Source organism: Periplaneta americana, chromosome 10, assembly GCF_040183065.1.
Source record: "Periplaneta americana isolate PAMFEO1 chromosome 10, P.americana_PAMFEO1_priV1, whole genome shotgun sequence".
In the NCBI taxonomy this organism is placed as follows: Eukaryota; Metazoa; Arthropoda; class Insecta; order Blattodea; family Blattidae; genus Periplaneta; species Periplaneta americana.
Genome location: NC_091126.1, coordinates 78,560,270 through 78,584,706, shown reverse-complemented (window position 1 = coordinate 78,584,706; position 24,437 = coordinate 78,560,270). Strand labels below are relative to the sequence as shown.

Here is a 24,437-nt window from a genome sequence, read left to right as displayed (position 1 = left end):
GAAGTTATATTGGAAAACCATAGAACTTAATAAGGGTTTCGCATTGTGTTTCAACTTTCAATAGAGGTAGACTAGGTCACTGTCCTCGTATCTCCATCTCTTTCTGAAGTGTTTGTGCAAAGATTTTTCCTACGATACCTGGTTTACAGATAGAAAATAACAGTATTATTGTGCTTTTAAGTAAGCAATCTCCGAGAGAGAAATATTGTCGGAATTTTTAGTATGAGTTTGTATTAACAAAATAGTAATTAATATCAACTACAACCGATTAATTTTAATCAACTTGATTATTCGATTAAATCCCACAACACTAATAACAATACAATACAATGATACCTAAAATGTCTCTGTCACAAATAAAAATTCCTGACACCATTGCTACTTTTTCTCGTGCATGTGAAAATTTATTTTCAGCTAGATTCTTTTTTCTTTCCTCAAGATTTTGCTTCCCTTACAAATTTTCCACCCCAGGTCTGGGCCCATGTGTAACACAGGCCTGGTTGCATAGATTTCAAGTTTCATTAATGAACTACATTGGAATGGAATGAAATCGAATTCATAGTTGGGGGCACTATGGCCCAGTACTGCAACCTGTTACTATCTATTGCACTAACCGTCAAGCTAGGTACATTCTCAAACCCACATCAACTGACTGCACTAAGGTTAGCTGCATACCCAGGTTTCAAGTAGGCAACTCCCCTGGTCTCTAAACCAGCTCCTTCCATGTGTCACTAGCTAGTGATCGGGGAATGCTATGGAATGATAATGAAATGGAGAAATGATGTCTGAAAGATGTAGATCAGTGAACTATGTTACTAGCCAGTGATGTATGCAATGGAGGAAGAAAGGAATTGGCCAACATAACCCATTGTCTACTGGCTTAGTTGCCTCATGAGTGATGCCTTATTGGTATCACTTATGAGGTTCCAACCAGTCTTCGAAAACTGCCGACTAAACAAACATACATATATGCATACATGAATACATACATGAAAAATTGTAAAAATTCTCTACATTACTTTTCAGTCATGTTTTCTGTTGAATGTAACAACTGCTCTACCTATTGGTTATTAATGGAGAGAAATTCGCTCCGGCACCAGGGATCGAACCCGGGACCCTTACTTCTACGCAATGGATCCTCTAACCACTGAGCTATGCTGAGCCTCAATCATAACACCGGATCGAATCTTCCTCCTTTGGTATTTTCCCTTAGTGGCCTTGTTTTATGTTCGACAAATATTGTCAACTGCCATCACACAAGGAAAGCACTCATTTGAGTGACTTGGTGGCCAGAATTCCACAGTATATATGCACTGTTAGGCGAATGATCTATTAATGTTCGAAAATACAAGTGTTTCCTTCTTAAGACGACCATCGCAATATTCATGGGCACAACTTCCTTTGGTCATATCAATACTTCGTACAAGGAAATAAAATGGGAAGGTGAAATTATTTTAAACAAAAAAAAAAAAAAATAAATAACGTAAATACTACTTTGTAAGCAGTTTATTAACATTCACCATTACCATTCACAAACGTGAATTTATATCACAATAGTACATAAATTATATAATTCAACAAAAGCAGTAACACAATATAAATTCATCAAATATAAAATATTTTATATAAATTATATATTAATGAATACTGTGAAACCACTGCAGTAAAAATTCACCCAATGTTATATTTGAAATTTGCACACTGTTTTTGGGTGCAGCCATCATAATGCTACCCATTTATCACAGATTTTTTATGCAGTCATAACTGCAAGGTCTTTCTCTCGTATTTTCTACCAAATTAATTAGGTATCGTAACAGATAAAAATACATATGAATATAAGTTTAGGAATGAAACCAGTTTCAACTCATCATTCAAGTAATAACAGAAATGACACTGGATTTCAGTCCCACTTGCTTGAATTGGAAAATAGCTGAATGCTCAGAGCTGGATATTTTGTTTACAATTAAAAGCTTCTCAGTTTATTACCTTAATTTCTATAGGGATGGACATCTTTCTAATTAGTCAATGAGCTCATGGATGATATCACGCCTTCATTAAGCCAATCTTAAATTCAGCAGTAATTCTTTAAGAACTTATTTTTAAATTTGTTCACTAACTAGCTTGGCATGGTGTCCGTCATTGTTCAAAGCCTAGTGAGGACCAGCGCTATTTTCTGGTTTCCTGTTGTGGTGGGGTGTGTTCATGATTGTGTCGAAAAGGGTTGTGTTTTCAAATTCAATCGGGTGTTCAGGATGTGCTGTGGGTGTGTTTTTGTATGTTTGTAAATTTCATATTGTTCTAGTGTGTCCAGTTTCTTTTTTTTTTTTCCGCTGGATGTTGCTGTAGTTGTGATTGGAATTTGTGATGTGTTCTGCATAGGTTGAATTGTTGTGTGGTTTGGTTATGGCTGTGATATGTTTCTTGTAACATGTTTGAAATGATCTTCCAGTCTGTCCAATGTAGAAGTTGCAGCTATTGCATAGTAGTTTGTATACACCTGTTATGTTGTATTTGTTTGTCTCTCTTGTCTGTGTGTTAAGATGTTTTCGTAGCTCTTCTGTATGCAATGTTGTATTTTAGTTTCTTGAAAGATGATGCAATCTTATGTATGTTCTTCTTTTCCTATGTTAGTGTGATGTATTTGTTTTGTTCTTATGTTTGTGTTGCATTTTCTTGTTTGCATTTGTTCTTTCTTATGATGTTCTCTATGATGTTGGGGTTGTATGCATTAAATTTATTGATGAAATTCATCAACACCCATCACGTTTTAAAGACTGATTAATGTTGACTGATTGCAGAAGAGAGATTTGTGATTAGTTTTCCAGTGGAGGACAAAGCAGGCGATAATGTTGTATTAATGAGGTCAATATAAAATGAAAAGTTCAAACTTTATTGAAAATGGATTAGGCCCTATGTTTTTGTCAAAAGTTAGTCATAATCAAAATGAGAAGTGGCTTCTAAAAGCGAAAAGAATGTATTCTTGTTTTATTTTATTGAAAATTAAAAGTTCATAACAAAAACTGGGATTTCATTGAGACTATCGTGTCACATCATGATGACATGGGATTCATATAACATTCTTGGCTGTCCAAATTTGCATTTGAAGTTAGTAGGCCTAATAATAATGAAATATTCAAAACCTTGCTAGGTTAAAGCTGTTTTTCCACTCAATTACATTCCATAAGAACAATATGGACTTCTGAATTAAAATAAACACCTCTGAGTTGTTCAAACGTGTCAAGGTTAAAGTTTTGAACATGCTATTTATATTGATAACTGCTGAACTCTATACAGGGTGATTCAAAATTCCGGAGACATAGACAAACTCTGTTATTAGTGCAAATAGCGTAAAATGGAAAGAGAAGAAAGGTGTTGGAAATAGGTAGTTTTCAATCTAATGTGCTTGAATTTCAACATAGAATACACCATTAAGGCTGTACAGTAGTACGACACACCCCTCAATCCCAATGCTGCCAAATTAGTGGCTTTTCCGCTAGTTTCAGCTGATTTTAAATACATATTATTTAACAGAAATAGCTGACATGCAGAGTTTTGCGATTATTTCACTTCCCACAGTGCAAAAATAGCATTTCTTTACATTGACAGCATAAGAATTCAGATGAATTTCATTCTTTCCTGATGGTTTTCCCTGAACTTATACTGGAAACACTGCTAGTTATCGTCATCATTTCGTAATTTATCTAGTACACTATGGTGATTGCGATGACATAAATGTTCCATTTAAGGACCAAGCATGTGGCAACAGGACATTTTACGTTCTCATGGAGGTTGGTACCAGTGTACAAACTCAACAGTGCATTCTACATTGAAAATTCAAGCACGTTGGATTCAAAACTACATATTTCTGACAAATTTCTCCCTTTTTCATTTTTTGCTATCTGCACTAATAACAGAGTTTGTGTTGATGGACTTTTAAATCACCCTGTGTACCAGTACTTCCTAATGAGGCTTTTTAGTTGCCTATTTAATGACGCTGTTATCAACTAAGTCATTTACCGTCAATAGAAATGGTAATAGCAAGATGGTATTTGGCGACATGAGGGGAAACTGTGTCAATGAAGTATGGAGTTTTTATTTCTGTGTTCTGTATGGGCTAAGCTATTGTAGTTCTAGTGTGTGTCACTTATCTGTACGTCCATTGCACCAAGTGTACGGGTTACTCTTATGGATGAGTAATTATTTTATCTGTCGTGTATCATATGATTCATAAGCACATCACAGTGGTAGTATGACTATGCCCTATTTCATTTCGTGGATGACAATGAATGGAGAAACAGTAAAATGGTTTTGGAAGCAGACATATCCGAAAAAAAAGAAAAAAAAAAAAAAAACTTTTTGTTGATTGTAATCCTTTAAGAAATGATCAGAACTTCTTTGTTTTATTTGTTACTTTATTGTATATAATGTCATAATATAGAAAAAAAAATGAAGGAACTCATTTCATGGATTTTAGAATAAATAATCAATATGCATTGTTCTTTTAAAATAAAAAATATATTAATTTTTTACTAAAGTTTCATTTCTTGTGTACTATTCCTAGATAAATTAATTCAAAATGTTGAATACAAAAAAAAAAATATGTGAAGTAAAAATTAGAAGAAATTGCTGTACACAGATATGTTAAAAACTAGTTTCTGGTATCAGATATTGAAAACTTTGATTTTATTTTTGTAGTACCATAATGTTTTTACATTTCGTATAATGAGAAAGTATAATAAAGATGGTAAAGATAATTTTTCTGAGTACAATATTTTAAATGCACTGTTCCCAAACTCACTGACATAACCAAATTGCTTTCATTTTACCAAATTCTTAGATAGTACCCATACTTAAGTAGCTTTTATTTTGTTCTCTTTCACAACACAGCTTTATTATTTTACGTCATGGAATCCTATTATCACCATTTAGGTGCTACTATTGATGGTGATCAAATACTTTATATGATTTATAACCCAAAAATAAAGGCATGTTAGATATACCATAAGTAGAAATGTATGGTATAAATCATGTGTGGCGGAGCAAAATGGCTTGAATACGATAAAATTGAGACACTAACTAGGTACAGGTATGTGAAAATTACTTGAACCGTTTCTGGTTCAAAACTTGTTAGGATAATAAGTTTCATAATATTAAAAAAAAAATGTATTTAAATAGTAGCAATTTAATCCAACACAATTTTAATGACTGCAACTTGTTTTTTTTTTTGTTTATTTTATGACACTTTATCAGCTGCGAATACTTTCTAGCATCTGAGTGAGATGAAGATAATAACACAGTCTAGTATATACAGTCACAAAGCTTGAGTTTATGAGGGTACTAGGAAAAATAGACTGTGCAGGTACTATTTTGCATTGTCTGTAATGAAGCGATAGTAGCGATCCTAGTGGTTACCAACTATCTATGGATACATATTTACTACGTATTGAGCTTCGTGACTGTATATACTAGACTGTGGTGATAATGAGTCGAGGGTCCAGCACAGAATGTGAATGAATGAAAAAGAGGGAACTGGGAGGAGAAACTTTGAAAGGTACGCAAAAACGCATCCTCACAAGGGAGTTCAGGGCTGAAAAATAAATTGAATATGCGACCTCCAAGCTTGTTGGTCACTTGTCTCACTCTGAGTTTTACTGCTCCACTGAATGGGCTCTAGAAAATTTTGAAGGGAAGCAGAAAGCTTGCTCTTAATGGGTTGAGAGACAATCCTGGGAAAAACCTCATCCAAGTAACTCTTCCCAATCAGGATTTGAACCCGGACCAGCTCATTTTACAGTCACTCCACAGTGGTGGACTCTCTGAATTGTTAATGAGAGACTGCGAGTAATATGGAAAGAAATGTACATTAAATAAAAATTACAGTATGAAAAATATTGTACTTATACAATTTTAACTCTCGTTCCCTATTTGTATGTCACTTTAACAGACAGATTAGTTTTCATTGCACCATCTATTTTTAACTGTAAAGAAAGTTAAATTGATGAAATACACCATAACCATTAGTACAGTGCAGAAGCAAAGTCTCTCTCTGCTGAATGAGTGATAGTCTGCTGTTAGAGAAAGTACTTCTGTTGGGAACAGCCCCCAGCTGCTTGTAACTAATGGTTTGCTATTATTACAAGTGGAAGTTCGTGCTACCAACATAACTCTTGGTAGTACGTGCATTCTACTCTTTCCAGTGCGGAATGACTTCCCTTCCACACTGCATTACATTTATGAAGAATATTTTACATGGTACTGAGTTTACAAAAAGAACAAAAATTGAAGCTCGTGTCAATCGGAGCTCAGAAAATATAATTTGGTACATTTTATGCATAATTAAATTTAAAAATTACCATCATCACAATCATTATTATCTATACAAAACTGCCTACAAATGTAAATTAAACTTCAAGCTAGTATAATACAGCTACATTAACGATGAAATGACTGAGACATTCTGCTATTTCCCACTTTAATTACAACAAAAATTGTTCATAGTAAAATTTTAAATCATATTGATCAATAAGGAACTACCGGTACTAACCATATCTGCATATTTTCATTCAATATAAATAATAAAATGACAGCTGGGACAAGCAAAGTGCTTATAAAAATAAAATATAATGGGCAATAAAAAGCTGTGTAAAAGGAGATATTATTCTTCATGTATGTTTCACGCAGAAGTCCTGTTCCATCACAATAATAATGAAACAATGAACTGGCCGCATGTGTAGTGGTATACTTCTTGCAACGTGTATTTCAATGAATACCGATTTCTTACATTATTAAATAAAGAAAAAAAAATTTTAATAAATATTTGTGACATAAATTGCTACATATTTACAAATGAGGATCCCACATATTTATATTATGCACTCTTTGGTTTTCACAGTGAATCAGTACACTGATTTCGCATATTACAAGTCACATATTAACTATATTTCCGAAAGAATACGCAGCCTCCTTTTACGAGAATTGTGATACTAATGAATTCTGAAATATTTGGCTGTATTAGGCATAGCTATAAAATAGATATTTAAAAAAATAATGGCAACTGAAACTGTCGAATTTAAATATAAAATAACAACTACTTTAATTAGTTAAAAATATATGCCAATATTTATGTTTAATAAGCAGTCTTCACAATAAACAGCACTTACAAGTAAATCCCAACTGCAATATTATTACGACTTACAAAATTGCAAAATAAAAACAAATGTCCATTCAGTACACATACCAAAATATTGTTCTGAACATTTTAATAAAAAATATTTAATGTTGTTCCATCACAAATAATTTTATTTTAAATAAAAATTACTAAAGTACAATTAAAGAATTATGTATTTAACATTTTGAATCACTAATACTGAACTTAGTTTTCAAATTTCTTGCTAGTCAATTTACTTTGTAGCACCAGAACTTTTAAACATAGTACGATTCTCTCTCACCCTCTTCCTCCTATCACATCTCTCTAGCTTACATAGGCAAACATACAGACACATGTGAATTACAATGTATGGTGTCTGCATTAAAATAAATATGAGAGTTAATGGCAATGACATTTTAAATTTCTAAAATAATTTATGTTTACCAATACTAAATTTCGGCTCAGTGACTAGCATTTTCTTAATTTTAAATACGCATAGATGTAGCTAATGAGAATTCTACAAAGAGTAGTTCACTTGTTCACCAACCACCTGTTAGTAGTATAATCCATTTCGTATATATTATGAATCATCAGTGATTTTGACTTGCTCTGTATCACATGATTAATTCATGATTCATTTCCTATTAAAGATATCACATCATAAATCTGTGTGTCACACATATGCAATTCTTTCCCTAGTGCTTCAATATACACATGAAACGATTAGCTTAAATGTGTAGTAGAAAATTCTTATGTATACGATGCTTTTCTCTGGACAGGCGAAAAATTCGCAATTAATTCTCTCTGCAACATGTGAAAATGTAGAGAGATGAAATTATGGATTGGTTGCCAATGCGGTCTTCCACTGTCAATGACCTCTGTTAGCTTGTCAGTGTAAAGAATTATATTTCTAGACCAGGAAATGTGTAGGGAAGATTTCATTACTTTCAATAGTAGTATCATAGTGAGAAGAGAGGTAAATTTCGTTATGGGTGAAAATGGTAATTCAATACAGGTGTCCCATTTATCTTGTGCACCTATTATAACTTTTTTGTTTGGATAGGTATTGGAATTTTTGTTTTTGAGAGTTATGTTAAAACGAGGGGATAACATAAGTGTAGAGATTTGGCGCATGTAACTACATTATGGTACAAGATACACTGACGTCATCAATTTTTCAAGTAGCACTACATACTTTAATCATGTTACATTGATTACACACATTAAGACGAGTTCAAAAATGTATCACAATGTCACCTTCCCAATCAATAATAACAACAAAATGCAAAATGAATGTCATCAGAATATGCCGTTTGTTGTGGTGCCCCATTCATCTTGTGCATTAACTTACACAAAACGACTGACGTCCGTACACGTCGTGTGTTGTGTTTGCTGTCTTAACATGTAAACAAACCACAACAATTGTCGACGCCACAATCCACGTACGTGTCCTGCACGTTCTCCGGACTTGTCGCCACTCGACTTCTTCCTGTGGGGAACTGTAAAGGACAGTGTGTACCAGAACATTCTGACAACACCAGACGTAATGCAGCAATGCATTTGACAGGCTTTTGTGTCCATTCAGCCAGCAACATGGCGGACAGTCATACAGTCTTTCGGGGAACACCTTCGAATGTGCATTAATGTGAATGGTCATCATTTGGAACATCTTCTGGGACTCTCAAAGCATAACATTATCACATTGGAAGTACGTTTTTGTTTGGTTTTGTTGTTATTGATTAGGAAGGTGACATTGTGATACATTTTTGAACTCCTCTTAATGTGTGTAATCAATGTAACATGATTAAAGTATGTAGTGCTATTTGAAAAATTGATGACGTCACGTGTATCTTGTACCATAATGTAGTTACATGCACCAAATCTCCACACTCATGTTAGCACCTCGTTCTAATATAATGCTCAAAAACAAAAATTTCAATACCTATCCAAACAAAAAAGTTATAATAGGTGCACAAGATAAATGGGATACCCTGTATACACATATATATTCATATATGAGGCTTCGCTGTCCTCACTGAATAAACACTGACTATAAGTAGTCATACTGTAAATACCTATTAATTTGCGAAAAATTAGTTTTGGCACCGGGAATCAAACATGGGACCTCTCAGCTCTGTGCGCTGACCACTCTTTCCATCTGAGCTATACCGGGACATGATCCATGCTGCTGGCCGATCTCTTCTCCTTAGTATCGTCAATGGCCTAACTACCTAAATTTTTAAGACATTCAAGCCATACATATGCAGGAGTGCATATTTAAATGACTTTACGGCCATTTTTCGACAACAGTTTATGAATACTGTTAACATTTGATATATATGTACATATTCATATATGAAGCCTCGCCATCCTCAATGAATAAATATTGACTATAAGTAGCCATACTGTAAATATCTATTAATTTGAGAAAAATTCGTTTCAGCACCGGGAATCGAACCCGGACCTCTCAGTTCTCAAATTAATAAATGGTCATTCAATTTTTAATGTAGTCAAGGATATGGTTTGTAGGTGGAGGGTACGTCAAACCCACGAGCACACAGGGGCCCCTTGTGCTACCTCCAAATTTTGACGTATCCAAGAAAATCAGTAAATTTTACTCAGTGTCTTACCATTCAGCAAAAGGATTACTCTGTGCCACAAATCATAAGACATGAAACCTCCAGTTTACTTTTAGTCTGAAGTTTACCATGATAAACATTTTATCAGTGTTTGGCAAGTTTTAAACGTGTGAATCTCAGATCCAATGGCAAGCATCATAACCATGAACACAGAGGACAATTCCTCTACACAAGTTATTGTACTTTTTTGTGCTACAAGTCTATGATAGGACTCAATTTTATTTATTTCTGAAGGAAATTTTATTCCCTGTCCCCAATTAGTTCAGAACCCATAAAGTTCAAATTTTGTAACAAGAATTGCAAATGCTTGAACACCACAAATGACTGGTAAAAATATATCTTCCTTTCTCCCTAAGAATTGAAATAAATTGGTTTGATTACAAAAGATTTCAATTCAAGAAAATTACTACATGCAACACATATTTCATGGTAAGTACAAGTGCATAACGAATAACCCTCACAAACGCGCATGCACATACACACACACGTATGCACACGCACACATACAATATCTCTCTCTCTCACTAGAACTCCAAGTATTTCTGAAATTATTCCTTAATATTTTACAATATTATGATCCTTAGGTATATTGCATATTAATAGTAATATATACTGTATTTAATATTTAATCTATCTTTATTACTTTGATCATTGTCTCTATTTGTTCTTTTCTTGTACGAACAGTTGTACACTTATGATATAATAATTCCTATGAGGAGATGACATTGAATATGAACAACTGGATTACCATACATTTTGTAACTTAAAATTTATAATATATGGGAAAGATGACATGGCAATTTTACAAAACCTCAGAAATAAGTTCAGTTGAGCAATTTTAAGATAGTTATACAAAGTAATTCCAAGAGTTAAACTTATTCCTGATGTAATTCTAAGTGGTGGTGGTAGTGGCAGTGGTAATATATTTAATATCTTCTTAACTTCAGAGATTAACCAGCATTGCAATTTTTTTATGTGGGCAAGGAGTAGTCAAAGAATTTTGTCTGGAGCACTCTACAAAGAACAAGATGCTGTAAATCTACAACATGGGATGCAGTGTTTTACTTCCCTCCCAAAAGGAAGTCATTCTAAAGATTTTATCACCTAACTGCTAACCTCAGATCCAGTGGCTAATGTGATAACCATTAGACCACTGGTGACGGTGGTACTTCTAAGTAAAAAGGTACATACGAACATGGATTTGAATCCAAATACTTAAACGTTATTACATATTTTCGGGAGTATAACACTCTGAATAAGGGATTAGATTATATACCCCTCCACAGTCTGAAATGTAGCGAGACTAGACATCTATGTACTCTAGTCAACTGCATATTTCTGAAGGTCCCATGTGAGTCACTTTTATTGTTACATGCAATGAAGTAAGAAGTACACCTATAAAAATTGTTTATGGTGAAAGGACTAATTTTTAAGCAATAAAAATAAATTAATATATTATGCTCTGTTAAATAGTACAATGTAAATTTTTCTTATTAAAATATACAAAAATATTGCATAATTTGACAATGTCTAACATTCTGCATTAGGACCAAGTGTGTGTGACTTAATCTTATTTCGTCTTGTGTGTGTACATACTCATACTTATACAGTTACTACTACAGAGTCCTCCGTATATGACACAGTGAGACATACATAAATGTTGCCTGCCACAGTGTGTCTGTCATATGTGCCAAGTTAAAATGTGTTTGTCGGGTGTTGCATCCATGTAGTTCACCTTAGTCTGTTATGAGCTACCGAAAGGAGTACTCATTCATGAGTAATGTAGTGCAAATTACAGTAGAATTCCTCTTATACGACACCAAAGGGACCAGGCTAGTTTCAGATACGAGATTTTGCCGGATAATTGAATAAATACCGGTATGTAAAAAAAAAAGTTCGTACTTCATGTTGCCAAATGCTGAAACTGCAGCCATGTGAAGCTTATTTTTCTATCACTTGCTTGTAACTGAATAAACATAAAAACTGAGACAACACAAATAATACTCTAATTTTAGGTTCGAATATTCACTGAAAATTAAAGTTCGTGTGAACTCCTTAATGTGGCAACACTGACAGCCTGAACATAATTAAATAAACTTTAAGAACTGTGTGGATTTTCGTTATTAAAACACATCACGGAACACAAAAAATACACTAATTTTAAGTTCGAATATTCACTGAAAATAAAAGTTCGTGCGAACTTCCTAATGTAGCAACACTGACAGCCCAGACTTGTGGCCATGTGGCAGATTTAAACTTTTTTTATTTGGTCCAGCCAAAAGTACCGTTGTTTTGGTATTACCAGTTATTTGGGTGCCGGTTGCGAGGGATTTTACTGACTTGTGTGTTTTCTAAGTATTTGAGAACACCGAAGGGATTACTCATTTGTGCATAGTGAAGTACAAGCTACTGTGATTTTTCTAATTGTTTGAAAATGCTGTATACCATACTGCAAGAAGTTTTTGTAGTTTTAAGTTTTGAAAAAGTGTAAATAAATATCAGACAACAGTCATTTCGAACATTTTACAGGAGTTTAGCGGAGTATTTCAAAACAATCTCTGGAGCGTTAAAAATGTATTGAAGAAGGTGGAGGACACTATTTAAACATCTCTTGTGGCACAGTTAAGATGTACCTGTGTTAATTTTTAAGTTGTTTATAAACATTTTTCCTGCTAAGCAGGTTTTAGAAATTAACTAGGTAGAAACAGTGGCTGATTTTGCAGTAACTGTGCGAGGCATAGAACAGAAATGCTGCTGAACTTGCAGTGTGAGGGAAGAGTCATATATACAGAGGACACTGTACTGTTTTATTATGATTATAATTTTACCAGGAATTGTATTCATGTTCAAATAAACTCCAACTCAAATTACCTAGAATAAATTCTCCATGTGCCAGTGTAATTTCACGAATCACTGTATACTAAACATTCTAGCAATGAATCTATTACAAATTGAAACATGACTTATTGAATTACAAATTTAATATAATATATTTCAAATTATAGAGTCACAATTCTGCCAAAGTAAAGTAATAGTTTTATTCTTGTACAGTTCTTTCTAAACCATATATTCATCATAATCCCACAGTGTTTAAATTATTTTCTGCAAAAATGTATAGATCAAATCTTTCTGTAAATATTAGGTTGACTTTGTTGTTTCATATCTAGTAATGAAATTGAGACAATTGCACATGCAACATTATTATAACTGAATTTCACCAATACGGTAACTCTGAAGAACAAGCAGTTACATTTCACTATAATATGAAGGGTTCAGAGCCATAGTGGGCCAAGCGCCATTTATTAAAAACAGAAAAAACCAGGGTTAAAGTTAAGTGAATACCATAGTTTAATTAAGATTGCCATATCATTTAGTTTTAATGTGTATACTTTATATTACTTACTATATGTTTCCATTGAATTATGGTAATAACATCATTTTAACTCTTGTTTTCTACGGTTTTAGTAAATGTCACTTTGCCCACTATGGTTCTGAACCCTTCATATGTTGTAAAAGTGTCAATTTCGAATGAACTAAATTAAGTCATTAAGTTTTAAAGGTGGGATTACAGAACAATTTAGATGGGGACAGAAGTAAGAGATTATAGTAAATGGTGAATGAGTGTAAGGGAAAGAGGAAGCTACAATAATGAGGGAATGTAAGTAAGAGGTATGAATCTAAATTATAAGAGCATCTACAAAAGGTGTATCTGTAATGAATGTAATTGTGGCAATGGATAAAAAATTGTGAGGTCCATATTACATGGGTGTAAATGTTGTCATGAAATATTATAATTTATGTATGTATATGTAGCCTATATGTGTAAGTATACGTATGTATACTGTATACAAGGAGGAAGGAAACCTATTACATTAATTCAAATGTAATAGATGAAGCCAATGCGAACAAGTTTTTTGATATGTCCAATAGTTTTGAGAGTATGAAATGTAATGAATTGCAATGCTGTAACACTCCTTGAGGTCATTGCTCTGCAGTGGGGATGGGATGAAACAGTTTACTCACCCCCAATGCACAGCAATGCAATGACCCCAAGGAGCATTAGTGTTGCAATGCGTTATATTTTGTACTCTCAAAACTATTGGACATATCAAAAAACTTTTTTATCAAAACTTGTTCGCATTGACTTCATCTATTATCTCTGTGAATTAATGCAATCGGTTTCCTTCCACCCTGTATATAAAGTCAAGTTGCAAGTGAATAGATGTAAGTGTAGTATAATTATAGGCATGTAGATATAAGGTATAATGCAAGTAAGTAATATCATTAATTTCAGGGGGTTATTCCTTGTGATATTAAAAAAAAAATAAGTTAAATACAATTTTGTTGGTTTTTGTTTCCTTTTCGAGATAAATATTTTATATGAAATATTTTATAGTGTGTTTTGGATATTGATTTAATTTTCAATATGCTCAGTCAATTTAAGAGAGCTGTGCATTATGATATTAAATGATTAAATTCTTTCAATTATGTAGTATCATAATACACTGCTCTCATAAATTGAATGAGCATATTGCAAATTAAATCAATGACTTTCCCAAAACACGCTATGAAATATTTAATATAAAACAATTTTTATCTCGGAAAGGAAGCAAAAAGGATAAAAATTGAATCGGTCGGAGCTAAAAGGAATTAAGTCACTTTTGACAACCTTTCAGGAGAAGCAAAAAATATTCCTCTAATAACACAAATATTATATTTTTATGTTATAGAAGACGAAAGAATATTTAAAAGTCTTAGTTCCTTCTTCCACCGTTCGGTGCACATGACATCAGTTGCGCAAATTGTTGCATAACCCTAAACTTCATATTTTGACTTAATTCCTTTTAGCTCCGACCGATTCAATTGTATTAAACTTTTTGTTTGAAATTTATGACATTACTTGCAGTTCACTTTGTAGATACGAGTGTACAGAGGTAAGGGTATAGGAAAAAGCATGAAAGAGTAAATGTATATACTTGTGAAAAGTAAGTGAATTTCACAGGAATTGGCTCATCCTGTGAGATTTTCTGAGCTAGCCCTACCAGGAGGTAGGAGGTCCTTGCCCTAAAGGGATTATATGAGCTAATCTTACGATTACTTGTAAACTGTAAATAAATATGATTAATTTACACACGAATTACTGTATTTACTGAACTACAGTCAACACAACAAAATTTTATGCATTATTTTTATTGGAAACTCCTCTTGCACCTCTTACTCAGTTGACCTCAACTTATGAAATATCTACTATCTATGTGTGTGTATATAAACGCTAATATATGGCAACTGTACCAATTGTATAGATGAATTTAAAAATATAGAAAGCGTTTCTTTAAAATAGATAGCCAAGTGACAAAACGATAATGTATCCTTACTTTCCAATCCATTCTCAAAAAACATGAAAAAGGGATGTCTTGAATTACATGATAAAATGCGAAAACAATCAGGAATACACTAAATTTAAAATTATACATTTTGACTGATAATACATCTTCGTAACTGAAATTATCATTTGAACTTTCAAAGAATTAACAACTTAATAGGTTCTTATCTGTAATATCAGATAAATATAATATTTCGATAGTATTAATAGGTTTAAATAACCTACTATTTTCCAATTTACTTCACACATCACCACAGACAGAACCACTGCAAACTGTTTTCTATTAGACGAGTAAGAAAGTATGATCTAAGTAATTGGCAAGTGACAAACTAAGAATATGCTTCAGCAAGATGCAGTAACTTAGAGTTGCAACAAAATGCACTAAGCCTCCAGTACTATACAACTTTTGTAACAAAGGTATCTTTCTTTTTCCAGTAGCTTTTTCAGACCATGTCTGAACTGCAAGGCCTCACAGACTAGGATCAATACCCAAATTCTTACAAAGCTAAAGGTGTATAATTAAAATAAATTACATTAATATATTTGCTACATATTAAATATGCACAAAAAAAAAGAAGTCACCCTAAAATTTCATCGTACAGTTCTTAATTGAGTAGTTACCCCAGTAGGTATCTAACCAAACAAAATATTTTTTTTTTTCAGGAGAGCAACAAATAGCTTTGAAATAGAAAGACAAATTTTCTGCAAATACATATTAATTAAAATTCATATACCATGTTAAAATATTATGATTTTAGCAGAATTTGTCTTAATGACTTACAAATAGAAAGAAGCAAGTATTCATAGAAAACAGATATAACCACAAAAGTTGATGATCTATCTAATATTCTACCTAAGCAACAATAAATAAATAAATAAAAAAATAATAAAAATGTGTGTTCTATCAGGGATACACTGGCACGTAGAATATGTCAGCCAGTTATGGGAATTAAACTGCAGTTATGTTGGTTTTAATGTTAACATATTAAGCATTAAAAGCAATTTTTATCAAATGTTTGTACAATCACTAAAGTACATTCAGAGTTTCATAGAACTCGCAATAATCCATATGGATGAACCTGCACATATTGAGTAAATCTTTGTTCTTTGCTTGCTTTATTGGAATGTCTTACTGTAAAGCTGGGCTACAATGGTTTAAAGAGACTGTAAGGTATTTCTGCTTCTTTGGTCATTTCTAATAAAAGTACCAAGGTCGTAACGTGTTACGGGTGAATATACAGTAGAACCCCGATTATCAGTCACCCTATTAACCGATTGGCGGATTATCCAACTGTCTATTTCTCGCTCTTTTTTTTCTTCAGAAATAAATAACTTATATGAAGTACTGTTTTGTACATCATATTAGTAGGTTTTACATATGTTTTGTTAGAGAGTGTTATTACACAGCATTGTCTACTGTTCGAATTGTCGTTCTATAATATAATTTTTTCAGAAAATGTCTTCCACTGGTTTTAATAGAAAACGTGTTGTGCTAAGTTTAAAAAAAAATGGAAATAATTGAATGGTTTGAGGAAGAGAAACTGTGGCTCATCTCGCATCAGAATACGAGATTGGAGTTACAATTGCGCGATTTAATAAAAAAAAGATAAAGTGTAAAAAGTATGTAAATCTACAATATAAGACCTTCTTTATTCCTATCTTTCCTGAGACAGTCATTACAAAGGGCTTCCTTGCCCCTTACAAACACGTTGTTGACAACCAGGCTTGAATTAGTGAACTTCTGATCCACTACCTAGCGAGTTAAATACAAGATCATGGAGGAAATTACAAAATCTTCCATGGTACGGATTATCCAATTTTTTTCGATCAACCGTTCAGTCCATCCCCTTCATTACCACGGATAATAGAGGTTCTACTGTAGTAAGAATAGTACTTGGTGGGGATCGATGTTATCCTGGCTAAAGGGCTGTGGTCTGTTGGCACTGTTGCTACCATACGTTTCGTCTGCTGCTGCGGCAGACATCGTCAGTGGTGTGGCACGTGGGAGTGCAAAGATCTCCGTAGCGTGCTGGGAACGACTGGGATTGTGGCTGATTGTCTAGCGGTATTTAAGGTGGGATGGATCATGGCTCACCATTGTTGCCACGGTCTGCACCGGTGGTCGACATGTTGTGATGAGCTACCGTCGTGTTCGACTGTTGTATGAATGGTTTAATGCGTGTATTTCTCAGGGCTGGGTACCATGCTTGATTGGCTTTAAGGACTTTTTCCTTCTGATTGAAGTTGTTCTTGTGTTTGTAGATTTCATTGGCCTCTTGATGTAATCTGGCATAGAAGTGTGGCATCCTGCTTAGGGTGTCAGTGTCCTCGAACCTGATATTGTGCTCCCCTCTTTATACGCGTGTTCGGCTACTGCTGACTTATCTATGTTGCCTAGGCGGCAGTTTCTTCTATGTTCAGTAATCTGGGTCTTGAAACTACGTTGAGTCATCCCTATGTATACTGAGCCACAGGAGCCTGTAAACTCGAGTAGTCGATAATCAGTCACGTTTGTCCTTAGCCGAACATAACCAACTGCAGGTCTGTTTCGTTGGAAGGAAGACTGTCTCTACGTCGTGTTGTTTTAATAGCTTGCTGATGTGATCTGTAACCTGTTTAAAGTACAGAAGGAATATGGTGCCTCTCTTGATGGGGCCTTGACTCGGACTGGGCGGTGTATGCAGTCTAGGTTTCAAGGCTCTTTTGATCTCTCTTGCAGAATAGCCATTGGCCTCCAGTGTAGACCTAAGATGGCCGATTTCTTGATCGAGGTGTTGTGGATCGGAAATCCACTTGGCCCGGTTGAACAAAGTTTTCATCATCGCCTGCTTCTGTCAGGGGTGATGGTTAGAATCCTTGTGTAAATAGCGATATGTGTGCGTGGGTTTTCTGTAAACTTTGTGACCGAGGGAACCATTCTCCTTTCTGCAGACCAATACATCCAAGAAGGACAACTGGCCATCATTCTCTGTTTCCATAGTGAGCTGGATCTATTTATGATGACTGTTAAAATGTATTAAATAGTCCTCCAAAGCTTGTCTTCCGTGGCTCAAGATCGCGAACATGTCGCCCACATATCTAAACCAGCAGGCAGGTTTAAGTACCGCAGACTTCAAAGTCTGCCTCTTCAAAGATTTCCATATAGAAATTGGCGATTACAGGGCTGAGCAGGCTCTCCATAGCCACCCCATCTGTCTGCTCGTAGAAAACCGTTGGAAATACGTGGTTGTCAACAAGTGACGCAACAAAGCCACAATGTCTTCAGGAAATATGTTACTGAGTAGATCCATGGTGTCGCTGACTGGCACATTAGTGAATAGAGAAACCACATCGAAGCTGACTAGGATGTCCTGCTGTTGTACAACCAAGGTCTTGCTTGACTTTCTCGATGAAATGGGTAGAGTCTTTGATGTAGGAGGTCGTCTTGCCTATGTATGGTTTCAATAGGCTGGAGAGATATTTTGCCAAATGCCACTGACATCCTAATTGGGACGCCACACTTCTATGCCAGATTACATAGAGAGGCCAATGAAATCTATAAACATAAGAACAACTTCAATTGGAAGGAAGAAGGCCTTAAAGTCAATCAAGCATGGTACCCAACCGTAAGAAACACACGCATTAAACCATTCATACAACAGCCAAACATGACGATAGCTCATCACAACACGTCGACCACCAGTGCAAACCATGGCGATAATGGCAAGCCGCGATCCATCCCGACCTTAAATACTGCTAGACAACCAGCCACAGTCCCAGTCGTTCCCAGCACACTATGGAGATCTTTGCGCTCCCACATACCACACCACTGAAAATATCTGCCGCAGCAGCAGACGAAACATATGGTAGCAACAGCACCAACAGACCATGGCCCTTTAGCCCAGATAACATCAATCCCTATAACACCGGCCGTGAAAGCCTACATTCTAAGATTAATACTGGGTGGATCCACTGAATATTGCATGCAACTACATGCAGTTATCTTAAATTTAGGGTTCTTGATAAAACCGTTTTCTGCATCTGATAAGCCACTGAAATCATCTTGATCCATATAATAAGCGCAAAATGAAGGTTTTTATGAGTGCAAAATCTCCGTCACAAGGCAGGAGGCTGTGCTACTAAACTAAATGATTTTGGTCGATAGTTTTGTATAATGAGGTAGTGATATAAAACCATGCATTTCCAATTAATGTTTCTGCAATGCAGCAATCTGACCAAACACTAATCTTCTCATTTGACGTTTTAGTAGTCCATAATGTAGCATGGCATATACTTTCGCATAATGAGGTAGTTACATAAAGCTATACACTTCTTGTTACTGTTTTCAGTGGTGCAGAAATCGAACCAAATCACTAATCTTTCCATTTGATCTTCTTTTAGTGGTTCATAATGTAGCATGACTTACTTCAGAAGGCATGATATTACTTCTGATGAGCCTTGTTTTGCTACTGTCTCGTTTCACACTAATATATAAACCTTGTGAACACTCTGATTGCATGTAGAGAACTTCTGCTGATAGGATACAGAAGCATGCACAAGTTTAGAGTAGAAGAAAAACTGTTGTACATCTCCATAAAACCCCATTAATGATGGGTTGTGTGTTTTACAGCCTAATCACTGTGGATCGCTATATGCAAGTGTCAAACCAGAGATTCCCAAAGCATAGATGAAATTCACTCCTGAAAACATCTCTGTACAGACTACGTGAGCATAAGACACTGCAATTGGTTATTTAACAAATAAATTTAATACTGAATTTCCAGATCTCAAATTTATTCCTACTACTGCAGTAGAAATTATGCAAGTGATAAAACATATAAAAAGGAAATATCTTCTCGATATTATGAAATAAAATATTCATTCATTTATAGCTTTCTGCCCAGGGGAGGTCTTTCACTGCAAACCCAGAATTCTCCAATATTTCCTATTTTCTCCCTTCCTCTTTGTCTCCACATATGATGGATATATCTTAATATCGACTATCATCTGATAACTTCTTTTTTTCCCCGAACTCTTCTCCCATTCACCATTCCTTCCAGTGCATCCTTCAGCAGACAGTTTCTTTTCAGCCAGTGACTCAACCAATTCCTTTTTCTCTTCCTGATCAGTTTCAACATCATTCTTTCTTCACCCACTCTTTTCAACACAGCTTCATTTCTTACTCTGTCCTTTTCACACGCTCCATTCTTCTCCATATCCACATTTCAAATGCTTCTATTTGCTTCTCTTCACTTCATCGCAATCCAGGTTTCTGCCCCATACAATACCACACTCCATATAAAGCACTTCACTAGTCCCTTCATTACTTCTTTTTTCAGAAGTCCACAGAAGATGCTCCTTTTTCTAGTAAAAGCTTCCTTTGCCATTGCTATCCTCCTTTTGACTTCCTGGCAGCAGCTCATGTTACTGCTTATAGTATATCATAAGTATTTGAAACTGAAATACAATATATGTAATGCAATATATTTTCTCAGAAAGACTCGAATACTCAATAATAAAACCAATGTACAAAAAGGAGATAAATCTACTATTGCTAATTATAGACCCATACATTATTTAACATTTTCAAAAGTGTTTGAGAAAGTTATGTAGAGATTATTATTATTATTATTATTATTATTATTATTATTATTATTTGAAATGCATTAATATACCAGTATTACTTTTAGAGCAGTTTGGATTTAAAAAACAAAAATCGACAAAGAATGCAGATTTTGGTTTGGTGAATGAAGTACTGAATTCTGTAAATACAAAATTACATGTTGAATATTTTGTGACAAGATCAGAATCTATTAATAAACAAATTAAAAGTTTTATGAATAATTTCAAGGAAAAACTGATCCAGAGTCGGGTATCGAACCCAGGATCTTTGGCTGAGCACACCAATGCTCTACTGACTGAGGTACCCAGGAACTCTACCAGACCTCAACTCAATTATTCCCTTTTATATCCACATACCTGAAGTGGGTTGACAAGACTTCAAAGACCCAGCATTGAGCGCACACTTTTTCTGTGTGACTTAAATTGTGGTTTTCTGTTAATGTACAGTGACGTGTATTATACAAATCTGACTTTTCAGGAATAGTTCCCTGTAAAGCTGACTTGAATAATTTCTTGAATTTATGGTTATACATTGAAATTATTCAAGCCGACTTTACAGGGAGCTATTCCTGAAAAGTCAGGTTTGTGTAAAGTTTTATGGTATTAAAGATGAGACCTTAGGTTGGCTTATATCTTAACTTATTCAATAGAGAACAAAAGGTGGAAATTTACCAAAATATTCAAATAGTCCTACAACCTTTATTTAGCTGTTTAGTTGTGTTAGAGGTAACTAATAACTGCCTATCGTCCACCTTAATGAAGTTAAATCAGTATCAGAAGGTCAAATTTTGGAATATAAAATATCGTACTTTCAAGAGAATAACACTGTGGGGGAATCAAGGTACTGTGATTTACTTTGGATATAATTTTCAGTTTCAATACAATTTGTCATATTTTGTTAATTAGATCCATATTGTTGTTGGTAACTACTCAATTATTCAATGTTGAATATCAGTTTCGAGAGATCACAATGAATATTTTCTATGAAAAGAAAAGTTTTGCTGTTAAAATAAATTCTTTTTACAGTGTGGGCATTTATAAGTTCCGAAACATTGCTCAGCCAGTTGGTACAATGGTGAGATATTCAATATTTCGACGTATATTCATCAGTGCTTACTGAGCATGTGCAGTATGTTATAACTGGAACTTTGAAAATTCAGGTGGCCCAAATTTTGTTTCTGGCTCTGTACATCAAGTGCAGAAAGTTGTGTGGCAGAAAAAGACAAGCAGTTTCAACACGAAAAGCAATACTAAAGTTAGTGGATAAGTTTAATAAAACAGGTTCTGTGACTGACCGGAAAAGAAAATGAAGAATTCATATGCTCTCAGGAAATTTACGTCTAAATGCTAGTCTTGTTCTGCAACACAATTTTATGCATTTGATGTACGTCTTCAAGATGAATATAAGAAGATGCAGTGAATCTCTCACCACAGCACAATATTACTGTACTCTACTGAAATCTCAACCATGAGTAATGTTTCAGGAGTTTTAAATTGTCCAGTCTGAATTACTCATATTTCTGTAGGAAAGCTTTTCAAGCCATAACATGCCTGGTGTAAGAAAAACACATTCAATTTGATTAGTCATTTCATGTTTAAAGTGTAGTTACTACTAAAAAAATTTTCAATTTCTGTAACTTTAAATATGATGCAAAGTATTGGTGACATGCTACAATGGTTGCAATCAACAATCCAGACAGATAATCTGAGGTACCAGTACATTACAACAGTTAAAATATTCTAGGAGTCTCTAATCTAAAAAAAATTCACTAATATGGATTTAAAGTTGGAAAGCAACAGACTGAGCACAAATGAGTGTAATGTTTCTTCACACTCAAGGCACCTTATGACTTGTAATGAGTAATGTCCTGGGATTAATATACAATATGTAATTAATTTACCTGCCTATATGTAACTTTTCTTTGTTTATGAATTAAAATGACACGTGTAACAGGTATCTGTGATATCAATACCATAGTAAAGGTAGATAACTGTTCAGTCACTCTCGGATGGAATAAATATATAAACTATTTATATAGGATCCACGATTAGTTTCTCATTTTCACTCTCTCTTTTCAATATTTTGCATAATATTGCTGCTGCAATAAGTAAAACAATACACGTAATAAAAGCTTTTAGACTAGAAACAGCTGTGTCATAAGCAAACTCCTTGCTGATATGAACTATGTTTCTCAACCAAACAAGGCTTAAACATGTGAAAATGTTCATTGGGACACGATACCAATTTGCAATACTTGCTCGATGCTGTTCAGGAATTATCTGACTTTTGAGATATCCTACAGCAGGGAAGTACATTCCTACAGAAATCTCATATAAGAGAAACGAAACAAATGCACACTGTGTGTACTCCCCAGTATTCTGAGGGAGCACAGAAACCATTTTCATTGCAACAGCTGACAGAATGAAAGAAGTCAATGCAAGTATCACTGACATTTTCAACAATTGCTCTGCAGTATAATTCCGTGCTACGAGGAATGAATAAATGGACGAACCAATCATGATACAGAGCATGAAGCAAGAAAAGACAATCCCTAGTGGAGGTCTCAAGGGTTCAAGGACTGGCGTCCAAAGAAAAACGAAAGTGTACATCACTGACTCAAAAAGGGATTGAATGAATCCCAACTGTAAAAGTGGGCTATTTCGAGTCCTAAAAATGGCTTTAAGGGATGCACAGGTATTACTGACTGAGTTTATAGACTTCATGTCATTTTCCTCCCACATACAAATTGTTAGCACGGCAGAAAGTAAGAGGAAAGGTATGGAAAGTATGAATGGAGAGACAGGTCCCAATTCTGCCCATTCTGCGGTGATGTTAGACACCACTCCTGCACAAATTGCAAGCACGCCATTGTAGAATGTGGCTTTAGCCAATGTTATGTTGATCCACTGAGGTGGTAAGTGAAACTTCTGGACATGTTGGTGTACATACCACGCCTCAAATGTTGAGAAGAGAATTGAAGTGCAGATTCCACCTAAAATGCGTCCTATAATCAATATGGCATAATTCCCTGATGCCTTCGTTAGGCATGAGATGGCATAAAGGAAACTGTAGGCAATGCATAACCTCCGCCGTCCAAATTTATCTGCCAGAATTCCAACCTGTAATTTGATAAATGGTATCATTGAAGGCTCTTTCATTACAATGAATGAATAAAAAACTTTAATTGCTCTGAAGGACTGGACTATTTAAAAATAGCATATGAATCTTTCAACATTATTTTAAATCAGCTTTAATTAGCAATGACAGAAAAAAAAGACTGAGAATTGAATACATCACAACTGTAGAATAAACTTGCAATTACACACCAATAATACATTGTAAAAACTGTCAGTAATATTAGTAATAGTAAAGTGTTATACAATATTTAAATTGCAGAATCTATTTAGATAATGATGGTATGATGATAATGGAGCATTGGCGGAAAATTCTCAGGACAAACCATAGTAGATTGAAAAACCCTTCTCCCTACTCAGCCTATTTATAAATACCGTTGTATAATACTAGTGATACAGTACACGGTGAAGGCTGTCTTTTATTGAACTAAAATGTTCATTTGTTTACTGTCCAAATAATTTTAATTTGAATGTGTTCTGGTGTAGAGTATCTAAGTAATAAAATGCTTTGACTGATCAAAGAAGCATTCCC

At 34.5% G+C, this 24,437-nt stretch overlaps 1 protein-coding gene across 1 annotated transcript in view; it reads right to left on the bottom strand.

The window, feature by feature from the left end:
- Positions 1-1,491: 1,491 nt before the first annotated feature.
- Positions 1,492-24,437, bottom strand: part of LOC138707812 (molybdate-anion transporter-like) — a 34,075-nt gene continuing 11,129 nt past the window's right edge. The window contains exon 4 of the mRNA XM_069837757.1: positions 1,492-23,890. Within this exon, the coding sequence (XP_069693858.1) occupies positions 22,802-23,890 (1,089 nt within the window). The 3' untranslated portion in view covers positions 1,492-22,801. The remainder of the gene's footprint in view (positions 23,891-24,437) is intronic.